At 45.5% G+C, this 20,558-nt stretch overlaps 1 protein-coding gene across 7 annotated transcripts in view; it reads left to right on the top strand.

Annotated features, from left to right (window-relative positions):
- The first annotated feature begins 16,291 nt into the window (after nt 1–16,291).
- Cep43 (centrosomal protein 43) overlaps nt 16,292–20,558 on the top strand; it is a 31,335-nt gene continuing 27,068 nt past the window's right edge. For 4 of the 7 annotated variants that reach the window (XM_006523357.3, XM_006523355.3, XM_030250125.1 and 1 more), the window contains exons 1-3: nt 16,620–16,847; nt 17,073–17,126; nt 20,184–20,238. In XM_006523357.3, coding sequence (XP_006523420.1) covers nt 16,746–16,847; nt 17,073–17,126; nt 20,184–20,238 — 211 coding nt within the window. In that variant the 5' untranslated portion in view covers nt 16,620–16,745. Of the gene's footprint in view, nt 16,395–16,492; nt 16,848–17,072; nt 17,127–20,183; nt 20,239–20,558 lie in introns of those variants that run through there. The other 3 variants (NM_001197046.1, NM_201230.5, XM_030250124.1) reach the window with 2 other exon arrangements.

A 20,558-nucleotide genomic window follows, 5' to 3' on the forward strand; every position in this document is an offset into this window, starting at 1 on the left:
TCTACTTAAACACCCGAGAAGCCTGCTTTGCTCCTGCCAAAGAAAAGCCAAGCCTGGACTTTCTAAGGCCAGGTGTTATTAAGAAGGGCAATTGCAGGGGAATGGCTGAGAACTACCACATTCATGGGAGGGTGCTGTAGTGAATAGTTCACATGAGTCCACAGGCTCCGAACATATTGTTGGCGTGTAATTTTAGAGCTGTACCAAGGACCAGCCTCTTCTTAAAGAGGATGAGCCCCAGCCCTCAGCCAGGGAGAGAGCAGCTCAGCATGACTTGGGTTATGATTGTTCTGTTGCATGGATTGGAGATGGACTTGGTGAGGAGCAGAATTGACAGGGACGTCGGGACTTTTATTTAGGTAACATGGGGGAAAGACAGCTCTTGCAATAAGCCATTTCCCAGATCCGGAAGAGTAAGGGGTTTGGTTTTGTAATATTTGCCATCAGTTGGAAGGAGCCACCAGTTACTTCCTTTATCCTCAGCACAGGTCTCTCATCCCTTGAGAATTGCAATCCACCTACTGTTCTCATTTCCCTCAGCAAGGGACCTGATCAGAGCATGGGCTCCTGCTTCCCCCTTCACTGACACGGGTCCCTTCAAGACCCTGGGCTTAGTTTTGTGTTTATAGCTGTGTATTCCTGGGTGAGTTGTTGTTGTCTTTGAGATCGAGTCTCAGTTCGTAGTTTTGGCTGACCTGGAATTTACTATGTAGACCAGCCTGGTCTCACAGAGATCTGCCTGCCTCTGCTGGATTAAATGCAAGGCTCCAGCTTGTTCCTGTTTTTGTTTTTGTTTGTTTTTTTTTAAGAGCTTCCAGGTTGCGGAAGTGCTTAACCTCCCAACAGCTGGATGTGAACCTGGAACAAGTGTCCAGTAGAAGCCTAAGCAGCCCCATGCAGCCTGAGGAGAGGAGAAGCGTTTGTGATAAAGAAGAGAAAGGGAAAGAGGTGCTCTAGCTTTCGAGGAAGCCAGGCAGCAGGGAGGTGAAGCATTGAAGGGATTTTATTCCCTCTCATAACATAGTGTGAAGGGACAGATGGGGAGGTTTGAGGGATGGAATTTGCATGTGTATCTGTGGGACCTTGGCAGGGCTGGGTATAGGCAGGGATGCTCCTGTCCATAAGCTGAGGTCCTTAAATCTGTTTAGACCTCAGAGGCCAAGATGGCATAGCCTTTTGGTGACCTCTGAGTTTTAACGGAGACTTCCCAAGGCAGTTTTCAAGAGATTATGTTGAAGCAACCAACTGCCCCAATTTTGTCGGCTTGTTGCAACATAGTTTTCTTTCTAGATGCAAATAAGGCCTATGGGGTTTTTTGCCCTAGACCCAGGGTGGAAGATAAAAAGCTCCTTCAAAAGGCAGAGTGACATTTTTGATGGCCCCAAACACATTAGCTCTGATGCTTCATCATCCAGTGGAATCCTTTGGGCCAGGATCTGCCTTGTGAGTGGCAGTAGTGCACAGCGTCTGTGAGCACAAATGTGTCAGTTGTCAACAACAAGCTGAGCACATACCTCACATACCCTGTATACCCTCACATACCCCGATACTTGGGGGGTTCTCAGGAAAACAGGCCCTGGGAATATGGAGGCGGTGGCCAGCCAGAGCAAGGCGGGAGCATCCCAGCTGGGTTCAAAGTGCACACTGCTGGATGAAAGGGTCAAGATGAGCAAGATTTGGCACCAGGACTGCATGAGGCTTTAAAGCTGAGGGTGCATCCCAGCTAAGAGGAAGAACCTGGGCTTCAGCTCACGGTTTCCCAGCAGTGAACACTGTGAACAAAGCAAGCTAGCTAACTGGCTTCTTCCCAGCCAGCTTTCCACCTCTGCAATCAGGAGAGCAGCCATCTTGGTAGCCTGCCATGTAGTTCACAGAGAAAGGGTCAGTAATGGTGTCAGGAGCCATTATGCCCAGGCCCCAGGAAGAGCCCATGTTGCTTCACTCTCCTAGGACAGAGGCTGGGGACCTTGTAGTTGGGACAATAGAGTTGAGGCTTCCTGGTGGAAACTACCTTGGTTTGATTGCATACACGTGTATGGTTCCTTCTTTATCCCACCAGCTATGAATTCTCAAATTCTGAAGAGCTTTATCATACTATGGTGAGTCTTACTTTAACACTCCTTTGCAGTCTGTCTTGGAAAGGGACAGCTCTGGTTTGTTCGGCATTTTCTCTTCTTGCAGTACCCAGATTTCTAGCCTTGCCATGTCAGGCTGGCTGTCGTGGGACATTTTATAGAATTGTTTTTGAGCTATGGCTATGACAAAACAGGGACAGGAGAGAAATGGAAGAGCCTTGTCAGGTGTTTCTTGAAATGTCATCTTTCCCTGTTGATGTCACAGAGAAAACTAGAGCCACGAGAGAGAAGCAGAAGAGACCAAACAGCCCGATGCTCTGTCATGTGAAGTGTGTTATCTTTATCCTTTAATGCCAACTTTTGTACTTTGAACCAAAATGTCATCTACAAAATTTCGTTCTAAAAGTTTATTATCTGTATACTTCTGACTCATTTCACAAAGGATATTTACTCTGAAAGTGAAAAAAAATGAGCTTACTCAGACACAGTCACATGTACAGACACCCACATGCACCTATAAACACTCCTACATGGGTATTATGAAAGGCTGTTTACTTGAGCTTTTTAAACCATCATCTTGAGGGAAGCAAGCCAGCCATAGTAGACTCAGCATGGATGTAGGCAGAGGAGCAGGAGCATCACAGAGTGAGCAATGCCCTGCATCTCCAGGACTGCAGCCTCTACTCAGTGTCCTCTGTCTTGGGAGCCTCGCTGAAGAACAAAACTGGACATGTGCCAATGGCCTTTATCAAGACCCAAAGAAACTCCCTCAGTTCTAGCCTCTGACAGTTTAGGCTCTAGTTTGAATGTTTACCCCTCTGACGCTTGTTGAAATTTGACCTCCACTGTGAGGTATTCAAAGGCTAGAGATCGAATCCAATGTGGATTATATAGGGTGGGTTTATGGGGGTTAATTACTATTGAATAAGGTCACAGGCAGGGCCCTCCCAATTGTGTCTCTCTTTGGAAAGAGAGAGAGAGAGATTAGAGGACACATACACAATATACAAGATCGTTTCTATCTCTATGTAGAGCTACCTGTACCACTTTGGGATGTTGTCAACAAGAAAGCTGTCAGTCACCAGAGCCAACAACACTGTGTGGACTTTCAGCCTCAAGTAAGCTATATAACTCTCCCTTCTTGACTCTTGTTAGTCTGTAGTATTTTTATTATCAACAGGAAAGAGACTAGGATAAGCTGAGACTCAGACATCAGGGAGGAGTTAAGTCACTGCTACCTTTCTGTCACTGTGATAAAATACCTGAAAGGAAAAGGTAAAAGGTGAAATGTTTATTTTAGCTCAAGGTTTAAGAGATTATCAGGCCAAGGCCACTTGGCTCTGCTATTGCTAGGCCTATGTTAAGGCAGCCCATCATGGTGGAAGAGCATGCTGATAGAAACAGGGTTGAGGGACTTAAAATCTAGTCCCAAGAGCACACCCCGGCTTCCTCAAGTAGGCTTCATCAAATCTAGTTGCCATCACCTTCCATTCAATTAGAAAGCCCTCCATGCATAAGCCATTGGTGACCCTCAGGACCCAGTCAGAAACCCCACTGGCTGGCAACCAAGATCTTTGGAGAGCATTTTAAGTACAGATGCTATCGTCCCCGTCACAGTGTTCCTGACGATCAGCGTCTGGATCGGCTGTCTCCAGGCTCTCTAGATCTTCTTCAAGGAATTGAAAGCTTGCACAGATTGCAAAGTAGCAAGGAGACCTTAGTCCAAGCAATGCGATAGTCCAGGGGAGAAGAAATACACTATCAAGATTGACAGTATGCCACACGAATGAAGGTCCTCAAGGGCCCCAATTGTTGGGGCTTCAACTTCCTGGGTTCAGGAGAGGGAAGAGTTTGACTGTCAAGGGGCATAGTAAAGGGTAGGTTGTCTGGTTTTATTGAGGGTCTTTTTTTGTTTGTTTTTGTTTTTGTTTTTCGAGACAGGGTTTCTCTGTGTAGCCTTGGCTGTCCTAGAACTCACTCTGTAGACCAGGCTGGCCTCGAACTCAGAAATCCACCTCCTCTGCCTCTCGAGTGCTGGGATTACAGGCATGCACCACCATGCCTGGCTCTGATTGAGGGTCTTTTAAGTTATACGGCCTTTTCTGTACCACAGATATCCCTTCCTATGATGTATTTGACTTTAATCATATGTGTATCCAGTTATGCACAGGCATAAGGCAGTAAATAGGGGATTCTTCCTACAAGTTCACTTTGAAGACACAATATGCCAAAACTAGTATAGGTCAGATCAGCTTCCTACTCTCCAAACCTGGGCATAAATGCAATCTGATGGGATAGAATCTAAGTTTGATGGTTGCTAAGAGGAGAATCCATTGTTTCTTTTGTTTGTGATATCTACTGTTCGAGGGGGATAGGCTTGAAGCTTGGTGCAGGTTAGTGGAGCTAGGTCTGTTAACAGGCTGCTAGATGCTTTGTTCAGAGAGGGGTGTGTGTATCAAGTGCTGGTCAGGATTGCAGGCTGCATAGCCAAGCTGCCCACTGATCTTACCTGCCTCAAAGCCCTGTCTAAACGTGTGAAGCTACACAGTGCTTGTGCATGCCACTAAGCTTTGGGGGTAACTTGTTACATCGCCATGGCAACTGGAAGAGAAGCTTGTTAATGGAGGAACAGACTAATGCAAAGGGATCAAGACAGACTTCTTTGAGTTTGATTTGTCTTGGCACAGTGTGTGCATTCTTTATAATTATGAAAAAAAAAAAACCTGACTCTTAAAATGGCGATAGGTATGTGGAATTAGGATGTGAGTGGGTGGCCAAGTTTCCTACTAGGACATTTCATAAGGAAATTCAAAACCCAAACCAAATGTAACATACAAGAAACTGTAAGTTGTTTCCAGTTTCCATTCTGTTAATGATTGCATAGCATTGTGATCGTGAATCCAAACACACAGAACAGAGTCCTGGTAGCAATGGTAGGGATGTCTGGTGTATAAAAGAATGAAAATTGGACTGGTATGATCGATGGCTCAGCTGGAAAGGCACCTGTGCCAAGCCTGACAAACCTGTGTCTAAACTTTGGAACCCCCATGGTGGATGGAGAGAACTGACTCCCTGAAGCTGTCCTCTGACCTTCACATGCAGGCTATGGCTCACGTGCATCCATGCATATACGTACACTCATGTAGTCGGTCCTTTGTGGGTTCTTTTTTCCCAGCCTTTATCTCCCCCACCCCCACCTTTACCTCCTAATCCTAGATAGGAGAGACAGAGGGATAGGGAGGAGAGAGGGAGGAGAGATCCTTGAGTCTAATTTCTTTCCTTTTGTTTCTTCTGTGAAGAAAGGACTACTAACAAACCGAAACCAACCCATCTGAAAGACCAACAATTACCTACCCTGCCTATTAGGTCTCTAGCATATACACCCTCTGAAAAGTCCCCAGCATTCCAAATGTCACACAATCGCAGAAACTATCTGCAGCTGGCAAAACCATGCCTCTGCTAGAGCACGGGGCAACTCATAGTCAGCTGCTGCAGACATTTCAAAACAACCCTACATCCCTACACCTGGAATTAAAACAAAAACACATTCTTATCATACCTCTGTGTTTTTAAAGAAACCAAAATTTCAGAATTCTCACTACACACACATATACATAAAATGAATAAATGTAAAAAATTTATTAAAATAAAGTAAACTAATAAAGGATTTTAAAATTAATTTTAAAAACCCAGTGATAATGGGCAACTCGGGGCCATAAGCACCCTTAGGACAGGAGCACCTGAGTATACATCTTCATTAAGAGGAACCAGGACCTCTTAGAGAAATAGCACAGGACCTCTTAGTGAGACAGGCTGTCACCTGAGAGCTGGGAGGCCCAAAACACCTTGGGCCAAGGCAGATCCTGGAAGCTAATTTCAGATGGCACCTATAGGGACAAAAAGTGTGATATATAGAAAGTTCCATATGTGTTATAGTATATGAACACACAACAATGATGGTGATGATGGTAAATAATAGAACAGAAAAGAAAGTCCTCATTGGTCACTTTGGGGCACACATGGGAGTAGTTCTGAATTCTAAAAGTGTGTGCTGACGAAGGTCTTCACTGTATCCCCTGCTCTGTGTCAACTGGACCTCAGGTTAGCCAAGTAACCTGAAGTCCCATCAGGCTCCACTGAAAGAAGTAACCAGACAGTAGGCTGGCAGCCGGATACAGCAGGACACATAGCACACCTTCATGCAGCCTTGAAGCCCGGCACTGCTCTGCCGTTTCTGGCTTTTGCTCAGGGCTGTAGTTCCAGGCATTGGGACGCTTACTTTTTGGTCATTTGCCACATGCACCTTGAGCCTCCTGCTCTCCAGCCGTGGCTACACACATTGTGGCTCCAAGCTCATTCTGTCAAGGCACGAGGCACGCTGGTGCTTTGGAATTTGGTGTGTAGAGAGCACAGCCAGGTTCAAGGATGTGTTGCCACTAGGCTACTCCATTCTAACCCTGAGTAGGAGACAAAGCTAGGAGTTGGCCCTGTTGGTTTCTGTTTTAAAGGACACCTACCATGAGTTCATAGTGATATTTGCAAGTCAGACCAAGGATGAGAGACTCTCTCGTTTTGGTTCTTTGCTTTTATGGGCTTTCCCACATCCCTTTAATGTCTTACAAGCATTTGGCCACAGATTAACAAGGGAATTCTGTTTTGTCTAAATGGCACCCTGCTCCATCTTCAAAATGTAACTAGTCATTAAAGTAATTTTCGCTGGTCCCTGGGGCATACTCTGTTTTAGAAAGCTGGTTAAACCACAGAAAAGTCTCCCTGGACCAAATTGAGGTGGCGACACACAGCTAGTCTCTGCTAATTTAAAGCCACCGTGATCCCATCATAAGTTGCTTTTATCAGCACTTCAGAAGCCTGGCGGAGGCGGAGGCCACTTGGTACATTGTTAATATTAACCTCCTTATATGTCAAGGTAGACTTCAAAAAGATGTGTAGGGGGGTAGAGAGAGTGTGTGTGAAAGTGGTTTCTGGGGAAGAGAAAGAAGGCTACACCACCTTACCAGCCACAAAATACGGTCTGAAAACTCACCAGGATGCAGGCAGCCAAGCGCGTAAGCTCTGGAAATCTGCCTTCCTGGGGATCACTGGTTGTCTCTCCTGTAACAGCAACCTGTACTGAATGAAGCCTCTGCTGGCAACACCGTCCGTCACCCCACTTGCTTCCTCGCTCTGCTTTCCACACACCGGGTGCCGTTCCACTCTCTAAGCTAGGTCTCTTCAACCCCCTGCAAACCAGTATAAACCAGTACAAACTAGATCAGCTCCCAACCCTACCTACCCTTGTACCCAACATAACTGGAGAATGGTGGGCACTAAGAGGAGGAGAAACTTGCAGGTGGGGAGCCTGGGTTGCTAATAGGTTGCTAGTGTGTTATTAGGAAAAGGGCATGCGCATAGCCCAGGCCAGTAGGAGTCCCAGATTGCTAAGCTATTCCTTATTTGTCCACATCTACATTACTGTAAATTAAAACTGAGAACATTTAACAATACTTAATTAAAATAGCCGCAATACTCCTGTTAGATTACTTGAGGGAGTTAGTTTACCCTGTCCACTATGTAGGTTCTGGAAATCAAACTCAGGCTGCCTGCTGTAGTGGCAAGTGCCTTTACCTGCTGAGCTATCTCACCCGCCCTCTGGCACCTTTACCGACAGTGTGTTGGTTATTTTGCAGTGATATAGCTCTAAACCTGACAGAATTTAAGGAAAGGCGATATTTGTTTGGTCTCACAATTCTAGAGTGCTAAGCCTGTTGTAGTGGGGGAGACTTGGAGCATCTCAGTCCATATGGGCAGCAGTGTAGTGTAGGGGACGCTGTCCACACCATGGCAGAGCAGGAAACAAAGTAGGAAGTAGCAGCTATGGTGACCTTCCTGGTCCCTGCATTAGTGACCTGCCTCAGCCAACCAGGTCCCTCCGCATTCCTATGAAAGCACTGCTAGCTGGAAACTAGCCTGAGGAGGAGCATTTCAGATCTAAATTATGGTGTTGTTGGAAAAACACAGATATTACCTCAAAGGATATAAAAGACAGTTCATTCTGGAAGCAGATATATACAGCTGGGACAAAGATTACCTCAGCACCACATTCTTACACAGTAATAGGGTTTTTTTTTTTTAACTTTTTTCAGTAACAGAACAACAACAAAAATCATAAGTCAAAGTATTTTTCAGATCCATTGATAGGAACACTAGGCAGGTGGGTCACAGCAAAACAGAAAACTGTCTGTTATAAGTCTCAGATGTTATCTGAGGATATTCTAAGCCTTTGGGATTTGCCTACTAGTCACAAGGATGGAGGTGGGCAGTTTGACTGGCTATTAGTAAGCTAAAGGCAGCCCAAGATCATTTGGACCTGGACCAGCAAACCTTCCAATTCTCCACAACCACAGAAGTTCCAGTCTGTCAACCTTGTAGAATTCCCCCCAAAATGCCCCTGTCCCTTCTCAGTTACCCCCTAGCTGACCTTACCCCAGAATCTTCAACACATAGGCAGTTTTTCTTTTATTCTTGAAACTGATACCTTATGCACAAATACATAAAAGTTTTAGGAGTGGTTGTATACATTGTGTACATTTTTCTAGATTCATTTTATCATTTCATGTGTATGAGTGTTTTGACTGCAAGTGGAGGTCAGAGGACAGTTTAGTGCACAGCTCTCTTCTTGCACCTTTATGCAGGTCACTAAACTTGCCTAGCAGCCCCAACTTGCCATCTCACCAGCCCCTACTTTTAACATTTGCCAAATAGTTCCATCCAAATGTCCTACACCTCTCAAGATACAGAGCCTTCCCTCCCATTCCCGAGAGCGCCCCGTGCCCCTTCTCAGGTACTGCCCTTCTCTCTCACAGAGCACCCGTGCTCTGACTTCCAGCAAGTGGATTGAGCTCAGCCTTGTATGTTGAAGGTCTGCCATCTTTTGCTCAGTGTTGTGTTTGTGAAATCCACCCTGTCTTACCTGTCTGTTACTCCTTCCTTTTTATCTATGATTAGTATCCCATTGTAAAATATCCCAATGGTTTTGTTCTCTGCTGGTGGCATTTGGATAGTTTCCAGGATTGGCTATAATAAATAAAGTCACTGTGCACATCCATGCAGAATTCTTTTCAGGTTTCTGTTTCCTTCCAGTAAATATTCAGGAGCAGAATTGCTGAGCTGTAAAAACATTTGTATGTGTCCCTTGATAAGGACACAGGAAAAGAGTCGCCCAGTGGGATTGTCACAGTGTGGCTGAACCTGCAGTGCAGGGTCCAGGGATCCTGTGTACCTGTGGGGATTGGTTGTATGGATAGGCTTAGACTCCATCGCCTCTCTGTTTCTACATGTGCCTGAAAGATATTTCCTTAGATGTACTTATGATATAAACAAGAAGAAAGTGGATAGTTTTTAAGCACCTAGTGTATATGGACCTGTGAACAGTAAGAGTCAGGCCTCCACAGAAGGGGGAGTGTTGGCTCCAGAGAGCAGTATGTACTTTTAACCAGGCAGCCATCTCCAGCCCCATTCTTCTACCTTGTTTATTCTTAACTATCTTTTCAGTTAATGGCACATTGTTGAGAGAATTGGTTAACTTTAAGGGTACTGAAGGGCTGGGCAGTGGTGGTGCACACTTTTAATCCCAGCACTTGGGAGGCAGAGGCAAGTGGATTTCTGAGTTCAAGGCCAGCCTGGTCTACAAAGTGAGTTCCAGGACAGCCAGGGCTACACAAAGAAACCCTGTCTCGAAAAACCAAAAAAAAAAAAAAAAAAAAAAAAAAAAAAAAAAAGTACTGAAGGCCAGTCTCCTAGCCCCAACCTATCCCAGAGACTAACTGCAGAGGTGTCACCAAGCAGACAAACACAGCTGTGGTCCTCTCTCAAGCCCTGTCCTGTGACCTTAGCAGCCCAAGTTTATTTCCTCCACTGTGGGAGCACTTCCTGGTTTTTGGTTACACTTCCCTGTAGCTCTGTTTAAAAAATGTCATTCTCTCTAGGTTACCACAGTGTGGTGAAAGCTTTCTGTGCTTTGGGCTGTTTTGTTGTGATTCTTTCTGTCCTCACCTTTAATGTGAGGAACTAGACTCTTGCCAGCTCCCCCAGACAGCCTTTATAGATAGGCTCCCTGTGCAAGCCTCCCAGCCCTCTACAGCTATTACCTGTAAGAAACTATCCTGGCTTCTGTGGCGGTCTTTTAATTTTTTATAATTTTATTATCCAAGTTGGCATCTTCAAGCACAATAATTTCACGTTTTAAAGATGTCTTTTAAGTCTGTTTTAAATTGTAGCTTCCTATACTTCTCCTCGCCTGAGACTTCCTACAGAGGTTTCTACAGTTAAGGCTTCCTTCCTTGCATTCCCAGAGAAGATGGAGAAGATCCGAATGTTACTCTTTTGCATTTTGTACACATTTATAGCCAGACAGAGAGAAACTTGTCAGGGTGGTGCTAGATCTCAGACCTGTGCCTCTGGATCCAAAATCAGTTCTCTTTATTCTCATTTTTAAAATAGAGAGTGAATTCATAGCATTCTTTATACTTTTTCAAATTTCTAACATTTTTGAAGGTATCTAGGTGTTTGCATATTTGTGTGTAACATATACGAGTCCAGATTACAGGGTGGGACTTTGGAGGCCAGAGGTCAGTGTTGGGTGCTTTCCTCTACCTTACTGTTTTTAAGATTTGTTTATTTTATCATTTTATGTGTCTAGCCTGCACGTGTATCTGTGCACCATCTGTGCCCTCAAAGGTTGGAAGAGGGTATCAGACCCCTTGGGACTGAAGTTACAGGTGCTTCTGAACTGCATGTCACTGCTGAGAACTGAATCTGTAATCAGAGCTCTCTTAACTGCTGATCCAAGTCTTCAGCCCCCACCTTCTAAGGCAGAGCTTGTTACTGAATCTGGAGTTAACCAGTTGCCGAGGCTGGCTGACCAACTTCTTGTCTTAGACCTCACTTCCTCAGTGCTGGGATTACTGACACATACCACTCTTAACTGTGGACTCCACAGTGAGGTTCTCATGTTTTTAAGGCAGATACCATTGACAGGGACCATCTACCTGCCCCCAAACCCTCCCTGACAAATGCACACAATCTTTAAAAATGAATTTGCATAGATTTTTTTTAATTAAAATATTACTGGCAAGTGACTGGAAGTCCATCAGATTTACAGAGTATGCTTAGCATGCAGACTTCAAAGTCTTAGTTCTAGCCCCACTGTGAGAAAAAAAGATCTTTAAAGATAAATAATATCATCACCTATTTAATTAAATTTATCTTAGCACCATAACTTAGAATCTGGCCAGATTCTAGGTGTGGAATACACATAAGAATCAATTTAAAAGGTGGGTTAGCAACAGTCAGAGTTGTTTTTAAAATTGTGACTCTTCAGCCACAGCCATTGCAGCACTAAGAACATTCCTTCCCAGGCTCGAAAGTGCCAGGTATTGCTGTTACCATGGTGACAACTTTTGAACCAATCAATTTAACATAGACATGCACTTAGCAACAAGATCATTAAATACAAAAAAAAAAAAAAAAAAACCTAGGTAGTGTGGAGTAAAATGCAGAAATAAATAAAAAACACTCAAAACTCTTCTCTTCTCTTGTTGTTCATATTTAAAAGCATGTAGAGGCTGGAGATATAGCTTGGCGGGAGGTCCTGGGTTCTATGCACAGCACAACAAGGGAAAAAAAAAAACACTCTTAAAGGGTGAACTTAACGTTGGCCAATTAGCTGGTACCATTGGCTGCACTTCTCTGCATTGCAGGAGAGAGGTTTCCATCCACCCATTTCAGTGTCTGGTGGGGATCTGGTAAAAGAGGTTAAGAGAAAAGCAAGACAGAAGCTTGTATCACCATGTGCCCTGTGGTGTTCATACATCCTAGAAAAGCCATGTGACATTTGACAAAGTCCTGGCTTCCAGGGCTGAAAACAAGGGCAGAAGCACACATGAGATGTAATGGCCAGTACAGTTTGCTTCCTCAGTACCCAGTTCCCAGGCTGCAGAGGGTCTGTCTGTTGGTTACTGGCTTTCCTGTTGCCTGGTAGAGAGAAGTAGACACCTTTGTAAATGCACATGCTGCTGCTGGGCAAACAGGCAGAAGGCAGAGCGTGTTTTTATAGACCGGCTTCTTCCAAACTGCCTTCAGCTCAAAATAGTCCTTATGCCAAAGTGAGAGAGGGGTGCCAAGGGGGAGCCTGTGTGGCATACTACAGTCTTCACATCTTTGGGCAGGTAAGACAAAACAATGGAAAGCTCTCTCTGGTCTGGTTCTGCTGCACACTGCTCCCTGGCGGTAAAGGATGAACTTGCCTCCCCTTCTACAGTTCCTTTATTCTGCTTTTATTTTCTCTGCTTTACTAGTATTTAATTTTGTTTTGCTTAATCAAATTACTGCTGTGTCTTAAAAGTTCATGTGTGAACAACTAAACCCCCAAGCTCCTCCAGGAGGAGGCTAGGACAAGCTGAGAGGCAGAGGGGTGGGACCCTGTGCTGGCATTCATGGCTTTATGGGGAAAAGGGACTGAGCCAGCAGCGCACGCTCTCAGTGCTTCACCAGGAGCCACACCTTGACGCTGCTCTCTCCAATCTCCAGAAACACGAGCTAAATAAACCCTGTCCTTCATAAATTAGTCAGTACAGCCACAGAAGACAAGCTCTGATAGCTACAGCATATAACTCTGGAAGAAAGTAAGATACCGTGGCAAGAGCAGGGACCCAGACAGGCTTGTGGTTAATCTCGGCTGCACACATTGGGCAAACCACTTACCTTTTCTAGGTTTTAGGACTTCTCTGGGGGCACGAAGCAAGTATGAAAACAAGAGCAATTTGCACGTTGTTCCGTTGGCAGTTGAGAAAGTGAGGCACAGAGAGGCTAAGTGACAAGCTATAGTCAACAACCTAACAGTGCATTGAAACCCACGCAACACAACCCTAGAGCCCATGTAGAACTTTAACCACCATCCACAACCTAGTGCGAGACTCTTCATGGAAATAATGAACTCAGCACTTTCAGTGCACTCTGCCGAGTGTCCTAGCAGGGGAAGAGTGATGTACCCCTTCCCCGGCAGCCACATCACACGCACAGTCTGAAAGCATCTAAGGAGCCTCACAGGCTGGCCACCCACAACATCCCGTCCGTTCTCTACCTGCCTGATGCTCCCCGTCTACTGAGAAGGTGCTAGTGCTCCAGTAGCCAGACTAACATCCCCATGATTTCAGACACATTTTTAATAGTAAAGAAATGACATATTCCAGTCCAAGAGAATTCAAATGGAGCTGGGAAAGCATTTCCTTGCTAGATCCTGTCTGGTCTTATAGGAACCTGGTTACAATATGTTGAATTGGTTTTTTTTTTTTTTTTTTTTTTTTGAGACAAGTCTCATATATCCCAGATTGGCCTCAGATCTGTATGTAACCAGATCTGTATGAAAGCTTGGACTCCTGGTTCTCCTAACCACCACCAGACTACAGGCAAGCACCACGAAGCCCAGCCTTACATTGGCTGGTTTTATGTGTTAACTTGACGGGACATGGGCACCCAGTCTATGAGACAGTTTAAATTTTGGTAACCTAACTAGATGGAATGGGACATGCTCACTTTAAAATTGTGTTTTCTTACATTTGCGGGAAATTTTGTATTCTAATGTTAATTTGAGCCCCCCAAAGTTGTTTGCAAACGAGTGTCTGCACGTGGCTTCTGGGAATCGCCCACAGTCCATTCTGATCAGTAAATAAAGATGCCAGAAGCCAACGGCTGGGGAGAAGAAAGGGGGGCGGGGCTGGCTTGGGAAGGCAAGGAAGAGGTAGGGGAGCCTTGATGCCTTAGGAGTGTGCCAGACAGAGACAAGACCCATCATGAGGCAGAAAAGAAAGGAGAGCACCTTGGGCTCTGAGCCAAGAGAAGGTCTCTCAGAGGGCTAATTAGACTGAAGAGCAGTCAAGATGGAACATAGTAAGTAGTAAGTCAGAGTTATTGCTGGGAGGTAGATTGTAACAGCATGGAGATTAGGCAGTTGCCCAGCTATTGTGCTGTTTAAGGCATATTAAAATATAAAGGCTGTACATGTGTCTTTCATTCGGGAGCATAAACCGAGGCAGCTAGTGACCCCGTGCCAGGATTTACTAAAAATATTAATACTACAAATTTTGTTTTTTATTTGTGTGGGCATTTTGCCTACACTTATGTATTTGCACCACATGCTTGCAGAGGCCAGAGGAGGGCAATGTTCTCTTGGGCTGGAGTTATAGGCAGTAGTTGGTTGCCATGGAAGTTCTGGGAATCGAGCACAGATCCTCTAAAAAAAGCAGCTAGCACTCTTAACACCAAGCCTTTTTCCGATCCTTATTTTATTTTTTTAAAAGATTTTTGGTTTGGGGAGGGGGTCAGTGGGTATGAGCGTATGAGTACAGGTGCCCAAGTAGGTCAGAGGTGTCAGGTCCTCTGAAGCCGGAGTTCCGGGCATTTGTAAGCTGCCCAGTGTGGGTGCTGGGAGCCAAGCTTGGGTCCTCTGCAGGAGCAGTATGTGCTAACTGCTGAACCATCTCTCCAGTCTCGAATTTTTTTTTTAAAGGACTTAGTCTCTTCAATAAGAGAGTGTGTTTTGCTTCTGGCCTTTACACTGGGGGTGGGAAGAGGAACATACTCCAGGGTCAGCTTCAGTTTCCCTGGGCACTGAGCAGGCTAGCTCAGGAACAGATTTCCCCGGTCTCCAGCTTCCAAGTCACCCTGCAGACCCAAGCCCTTGTCAGTCTCCATGTCACTGTGGACAGATTAAAATCAAACTACTATGTGTAGGTATGTGTGTATTTATATGTTCATGGGCATCTTGCTACTTCCATAGACACAGTAATTTTCCTTTGGGTCCTGACTGCAGTCCGTCCAGTTCCTCTGTCTGGAGTGCCCTCTCTTCCTCGCCAGCAAACCTCCCAACACAACAGCCGTTGAGTACCATCTCTTGGGGAAGCCATCTGGCTTTGGCAGCTCAGGCTGCCATACAAAATACCCCAGACCAGGTGTCTTCAACAGAAACCCAACTTAGTCTCTGGAGGAAGTTCAAGATGGTCTGTGTCTTCAGTTCCTGATAAGAGACCCTTTTTGTGTTGGGAGGGTTTGGGACACTGGCCCACCGATTATGACCTCACCCAGCCCTTACTAGTCTGTGGAGGTCTCATCTTCACTGCAATCACAGCGAAGTTACAGTCTCGGTCTTCAGTATCCCTAGTCTCCCTCCAGGCCCTCCAGCTGCAGTTTCCCCGTCCTCACTCAAGGGCTCACTCCAAGGCTTCAGACTGATGGCTGCCTGGCTGTGGGAGATAGTTTTCAACATCTTCAAGCCTCTCAATCTTCAAGGGTCTAGAACAGGATAGCCACTCAATTTGAAAGTATTGATTAGATGCATTTCAGACCTTTCTGAGTATCCGATCTACAGATCAGCTAATGCCTCAAGCCCGTCATTCTCCACAGTAGTGTGTCATCTGCATTGGACCAGCCTCCCAACCCCCATTCCTGGTTCCTTCTGCCAACTACACCAGTGCTGCTTTCACTGCACACAGACGAGTTTCTTCCTTTACTGGAGCACTCTCCCCTTCATCTGGCCCTAGCTTGAAGTTTGCACACTACAAGGACTCCTCTTAGTTTTTCCTGATCTATTAAACCCATTTCCTTTCCTGTGCCCCGATTGTAATTAGACTGCCAGCATGGGAAGTACTCTTTGCTCCCTCTTAACCAATGTCCTCAGTGTTCGGTGTGACCCTTCTAACCCCCTAACTGTTCTCCTTAAGGCCAGGCTTAAAAATTAACCTCTCAATGGTTCCTTTCTTGGAAGATGTAGGAAAACAAACAAAAAAACCACTCTTCTAGTTTCTCTCATAAAAAGCAGCACAGAAAGCGTTTAACTTTATTCCTACGTGAATATGCATTCATACTGCACAGGCCACTTGCGTGGTTGGAAATGAGTCCACAACCCTTTTACAGACCGGTATGGGGAAACTTTGTGAAGTTCCAAGCCAACACGTTTGAAGCTTCCCATGTATGAGGCAGCCTGGAATTTCCTCTCCTGGCCGATTGCTCTTTCAAAAGAATAAGAGCAAGGTTCCAGAGACAGCAGACCCCGCCGCCGAGCAAAACCGGCTTAAGCTGAGCGAGTATACACGCACAGAGGCGAGAATAGAATGCCTACTTGCTGCTCACGCTTAGAAACAACCCCTTGGAAGGCCCCGCCCCGCAGTTTACTCCGCCCACTTGGAGTCTCCGCTCCGCAGTTCCTCTTGTCCCTCCCTCCCAGAGCCTCTCCCCCCGACACCGCCATCTAAGCGGGTCGAGCCAGTAAGTTCAGCCAAAGTGGACTCTTCTCTCGCACAGGAATGGGGAAATTAAGTGCAATTTAGTGAAATTTCTAATATAATTCTGTTAATATGCCACAGAGCGCGTCACCAGAGCCTGACCCGGTCACCAGAGCCTGACCCCGCCCCGTGTCCATGGCTCCGCCCATAAACGACACGCTGAGACCTCGCCCCTCGCGTCATGAAACCCAAACACCGGCCTGAAGGCCCCACCCCGTAGGTCTTCTTCCCCGCGTGAGGGGCGGGGCTGCGACTGCGCGCTCGCGGGCCGGGTGGCTTCCGCGGCGGCCGTTGGCCGTTAGCGCGGCTTGGGTGGTTGTCTTGGAGAAGCAAGATGGCGGCGACTACCGCCGCGGTGGTGGCCGAGGAAGACACGGAGCTGCGCGACCTGCTGGTGCAGACGCTGGAGAACAGCGGCGTGCTGAACCGCATCAAGGTGCGGCGGGGCGGCCGCCGGGGCTCGGGGCTGCGCGGGACGCCGGCACGAGGCGGCCACGCGGCCGTGGGGCCTTGGCCCGAGTTCGTGGGCCGGGTGTGGAGCGCACAGGCCCGTCGCCTTCCATCGCTCGCTGCCCGCGCGGCCGGCACCCTCGTGTCTGCCCCCGTTCTTTCAGGTTGCGAAACTGACTTATAATCTTGTGGTTTTTTTTTTTTTTTGAAGGCTGAACTCAGAGCGGCTGTGTTTTTAGCACTAGAAGAACAAGAAAAAGTAGAGGTAAGAGATCCCCAGACCTTGTTCATGCCGTACCTCTTAATGCCCGGTTTCTAATAAATGAAAAGCCGTCCTGAAATAGTTCAGTAACTAACCGGGGATGCTTCTGAACGGCTAAGGATTGGGCTTTTACCAATACTCATTTTCTAAATCATTTTGCACGTTTAGAGTGGCCTTAAAGTAGCACAGGAATTTCGGGAGACAGTAGTAGCTAAGGCTCAGGTGCAGGAGTCACGTGAAAGCGGTTCGTTGAGTTACCGGAAGTATTACTTTGAAATTTTTATAAGCTAGTACACTTCAAATGTCTTGGCAGTAAGGAATGCACACTGGAACCTTTTCCCAAATTCTGATTGGTTGGTTAAAAATCTGACCATTACTTTAAAAACATCTCTGATCTTATCCCCCCACCCCCCAAAAAAGAAATCTAGTGAGACCTGAATGTTTAATAACTTGGCTTTTCTGCCTACCCCAGGCCCCAGCAACCATCCTGAGTAAATGTCCTGTAACTCCTTGTCAGTAAGAATCACAGGAGAATCAAAGTCTTACTGTGTGACAGATCTGCCTCCATCCTTCCACGGCTGTGGCCCTGTTTAACCTACCTGCTCTTAACTTTCTCCTCTTCATCCTTACTGGTTGGTTCTTGGCCAGGCTGGGTCCCATTGTCCACCCTTGGGAGTCTCATGTTTCTTTGCTTTCTAGTTAAACAGTAATTATCATTTGATCCAGTGAATTATTTTCTTAACCTGTTTCTGCATAAGCATTGCCAAAGAAAAGTCACTTAGCCAGGTGACTGTGTGAGTTCCGTAGTGGTGGGTTGTAACTGAGCAGGGTCTGGGGTTCTCCCGTCTGGTCCCCTTTAGCTTTCTTACCTGATCCTTCACTCACAGGAACAAGAGAAGCTCCTGGGTCCTAACTTGTGCCCTGTTGCTGCTATCCCAGTCTGTCAGTTCAGGAAGGTTACCTGTATCCGTCTAGCTGTACTCCTACTTTCAGAGAAGAGGCTCGGTCTTGCCAATATAATTTGTTTGGTTTTGTCTGCTATGTATTCTCATCTCCTTAGTTAAATACTGTGTCTTTGATTTCTTTTCTGCTGGCTCTTTTGAGCACAAAAATGTTTAATTGCTCTTAAAATCGTTTTATTCTTGATTTTCTCCTGCTTTAACAGGCAAAGTTTGAACTGTACATCTCATGATGTTTTTTATTACGAGGTATCCCTTGCTCCATTAAACATTTAAACACAGTACTGCTATACCCGAAACGTCTCTTGCTACATTCTAGAAGGTTCCTCCACTTGAGTATGCTTCAGCTGTCACCCAGCTCGCCTGGCTGTTGCACCATCTAACAGTGACCCCTCTTTCATTTTTGGAAATGTTTTGACCTTGGGAACCTTTTTCTAAGTGTTTTCCTTTTGCCTAGTCCTTGGTTTCTTTTAAGATCTCCTCCCTGCGTACCATACTTCAGTTGTCGGTGTCCTGCCCCAGTGCTTAGTCTGCAGCTTCCCCAAGGCAACCTTAACACCACTGGTAACTTTGTCACGTGTCTGGTGCACAGCTCCCGTTCCGAGCTTCAGACCTGCGTGTTAGGTTAGGCCGTGTAACAGACTGATGTCCATGAGTTTTCCAGGCCTGCTCTGCCCTTGCTCTGTCATCTCCTGGCAGTGTCTGCCTGCCCTTCTTGGCTTAGTTACAGCTTTTCCAGAGTGACACTTGCTACTCCCCATCTGTCATGGGTGCCCTCATCCTATGTCTCAGGTCTTCAGCTGTCCTGGGTTGGCCATTTGTAGCACATGCCTGAATCTGTCCTTCTGGTCTCCTTGAGAGACCAGTTCGGTTAACTCAGCGTCCTAGAGTCTCTATACCATGTACTTCTGTGATTTTTCTCCCTCTTTAACTTAAGGTATAGTTGTTTCTGTAAATGCATACCTTAAAATGTCAGATTTGATAAACTTTACTATTTATGGAATGTGAGGAACACAACCAAGAAAGAAAATCTAGGCACAACCCTTTGAGTTTGCCTTCCCCAACCTTCCCCAGCATCTCAGTTAGTTTCAAAGCCATGCAAATGGGAATGTGTAAAATTCACTTATGTCTGATAATCATCATAATGCTGTAGTGTATCTTATTATTCCACTTAGTCCTGTTTTCAGGAATGGTAGATTGTTGCATTAGTCACTGAGTGGATAGTTTTATTTGCTTAGCCACTTACGCTTTGATACCACATTTGGGTTGTCCCTGTTTTTCACTTGTGGATAATGCTGCTGTGAATGGTCATGTCCAGATCTTTGCTGGGATCTGGGATTTATCTTTAGAAAATATTTGAGGGTGGAATGACTAGCTCACCTGCTGGAGATAATATTAACCTAAAACCTAAAAACAAACAAACCTTCCAACTGTTTCCACAGTACCCGTGCATTTTGTATTTCCATCCACAAAATGTGAGGCTGATTAAGGCTGTTGTTACCTACATATCCTGTCAACTGTTACCACAGGTTTGGTTTGCAAGAAGTATATTTTACTACGTCTGTTCAGACTGTAAGCCAAAAGAATAAGTTGAGCTATGGCCACAAAGAGTCATCTCATAAACCACTGATTAATTTGGAATTGCAGATGGTAGCTAGCTAAGATGATAAATTTCAAATTGTATGTACTTGAAATAGAAAGTTAAAGTAAATTTAGTGCCACACATGTTTGTAAAAAGCAGTGCAATTATAACATGTTGGAGGGCTTGTGGGATAGACAAGTGTAGGGGACCTGCCTGTCATGTGTGAGGCCTTGAGTCGTCCCCAGCAGTGTGAAAGGTGCTTTAAAAGTAAGTCCTATGCCAAGTAAATAGCTGTGAGATGGATGGAGAAACCACGATTTCATGAATAGCGGTGTATGTGTTCTTTATATCTTTGCCAACATAAACGTGATTGTTGACACTCTGCTCTGGAGGATGTTTGTTTTCTCACCTACCGACCATAAACTTGGGCTATGGGAAAACAGAGAACTTTAACGTGCACTTTTTAGTTATTTTAGGGTAAACATATAGCACTTAAAGTATTTCTTTTATTTTTAACAGAACAAAACTCCATTGGTCAATGAGAACTTGAAAAAGTTTTTAAACACAAAAGATGGTAAGATGTTCTTGTGTTTATTTGATCTTACATAGTTGTGGGGAGGGTCGTCTCACTCTGACTCATGCTGGCCGGACTCTAGTCCTCAGGGGTCTTCCTGCCTGATGCATACTTTACCCAGGAGCACGCCACCATGCCATAGTAAGCATTTTGGATAGTGGGAAGTTGTTGGCTAAAGCAGACTTAGTATAGAAAGGGAAACTTACTAAAATCCGTTTTTCAAACACTACATGGTCTTGAAGTTGCAGGTTGATGATCCTTATGGAAAAATAGAAACATGGGGATTTTTATGCTTAAATGAATTAGTCACAGAGGAAATA

The sequence above is a fragment of the Mus musculus genome, chromosome 17, assembly GCF_000001635.26.
Source record: "Mus musculus strain C57BL/6J chromosome 17, GRCm38.p6 C57BL/6J".
NCBI lineage: Eukaryota > Metazoa > Chordata > Mammalia > Rodentia > Muridae > Mus > Mus musculus.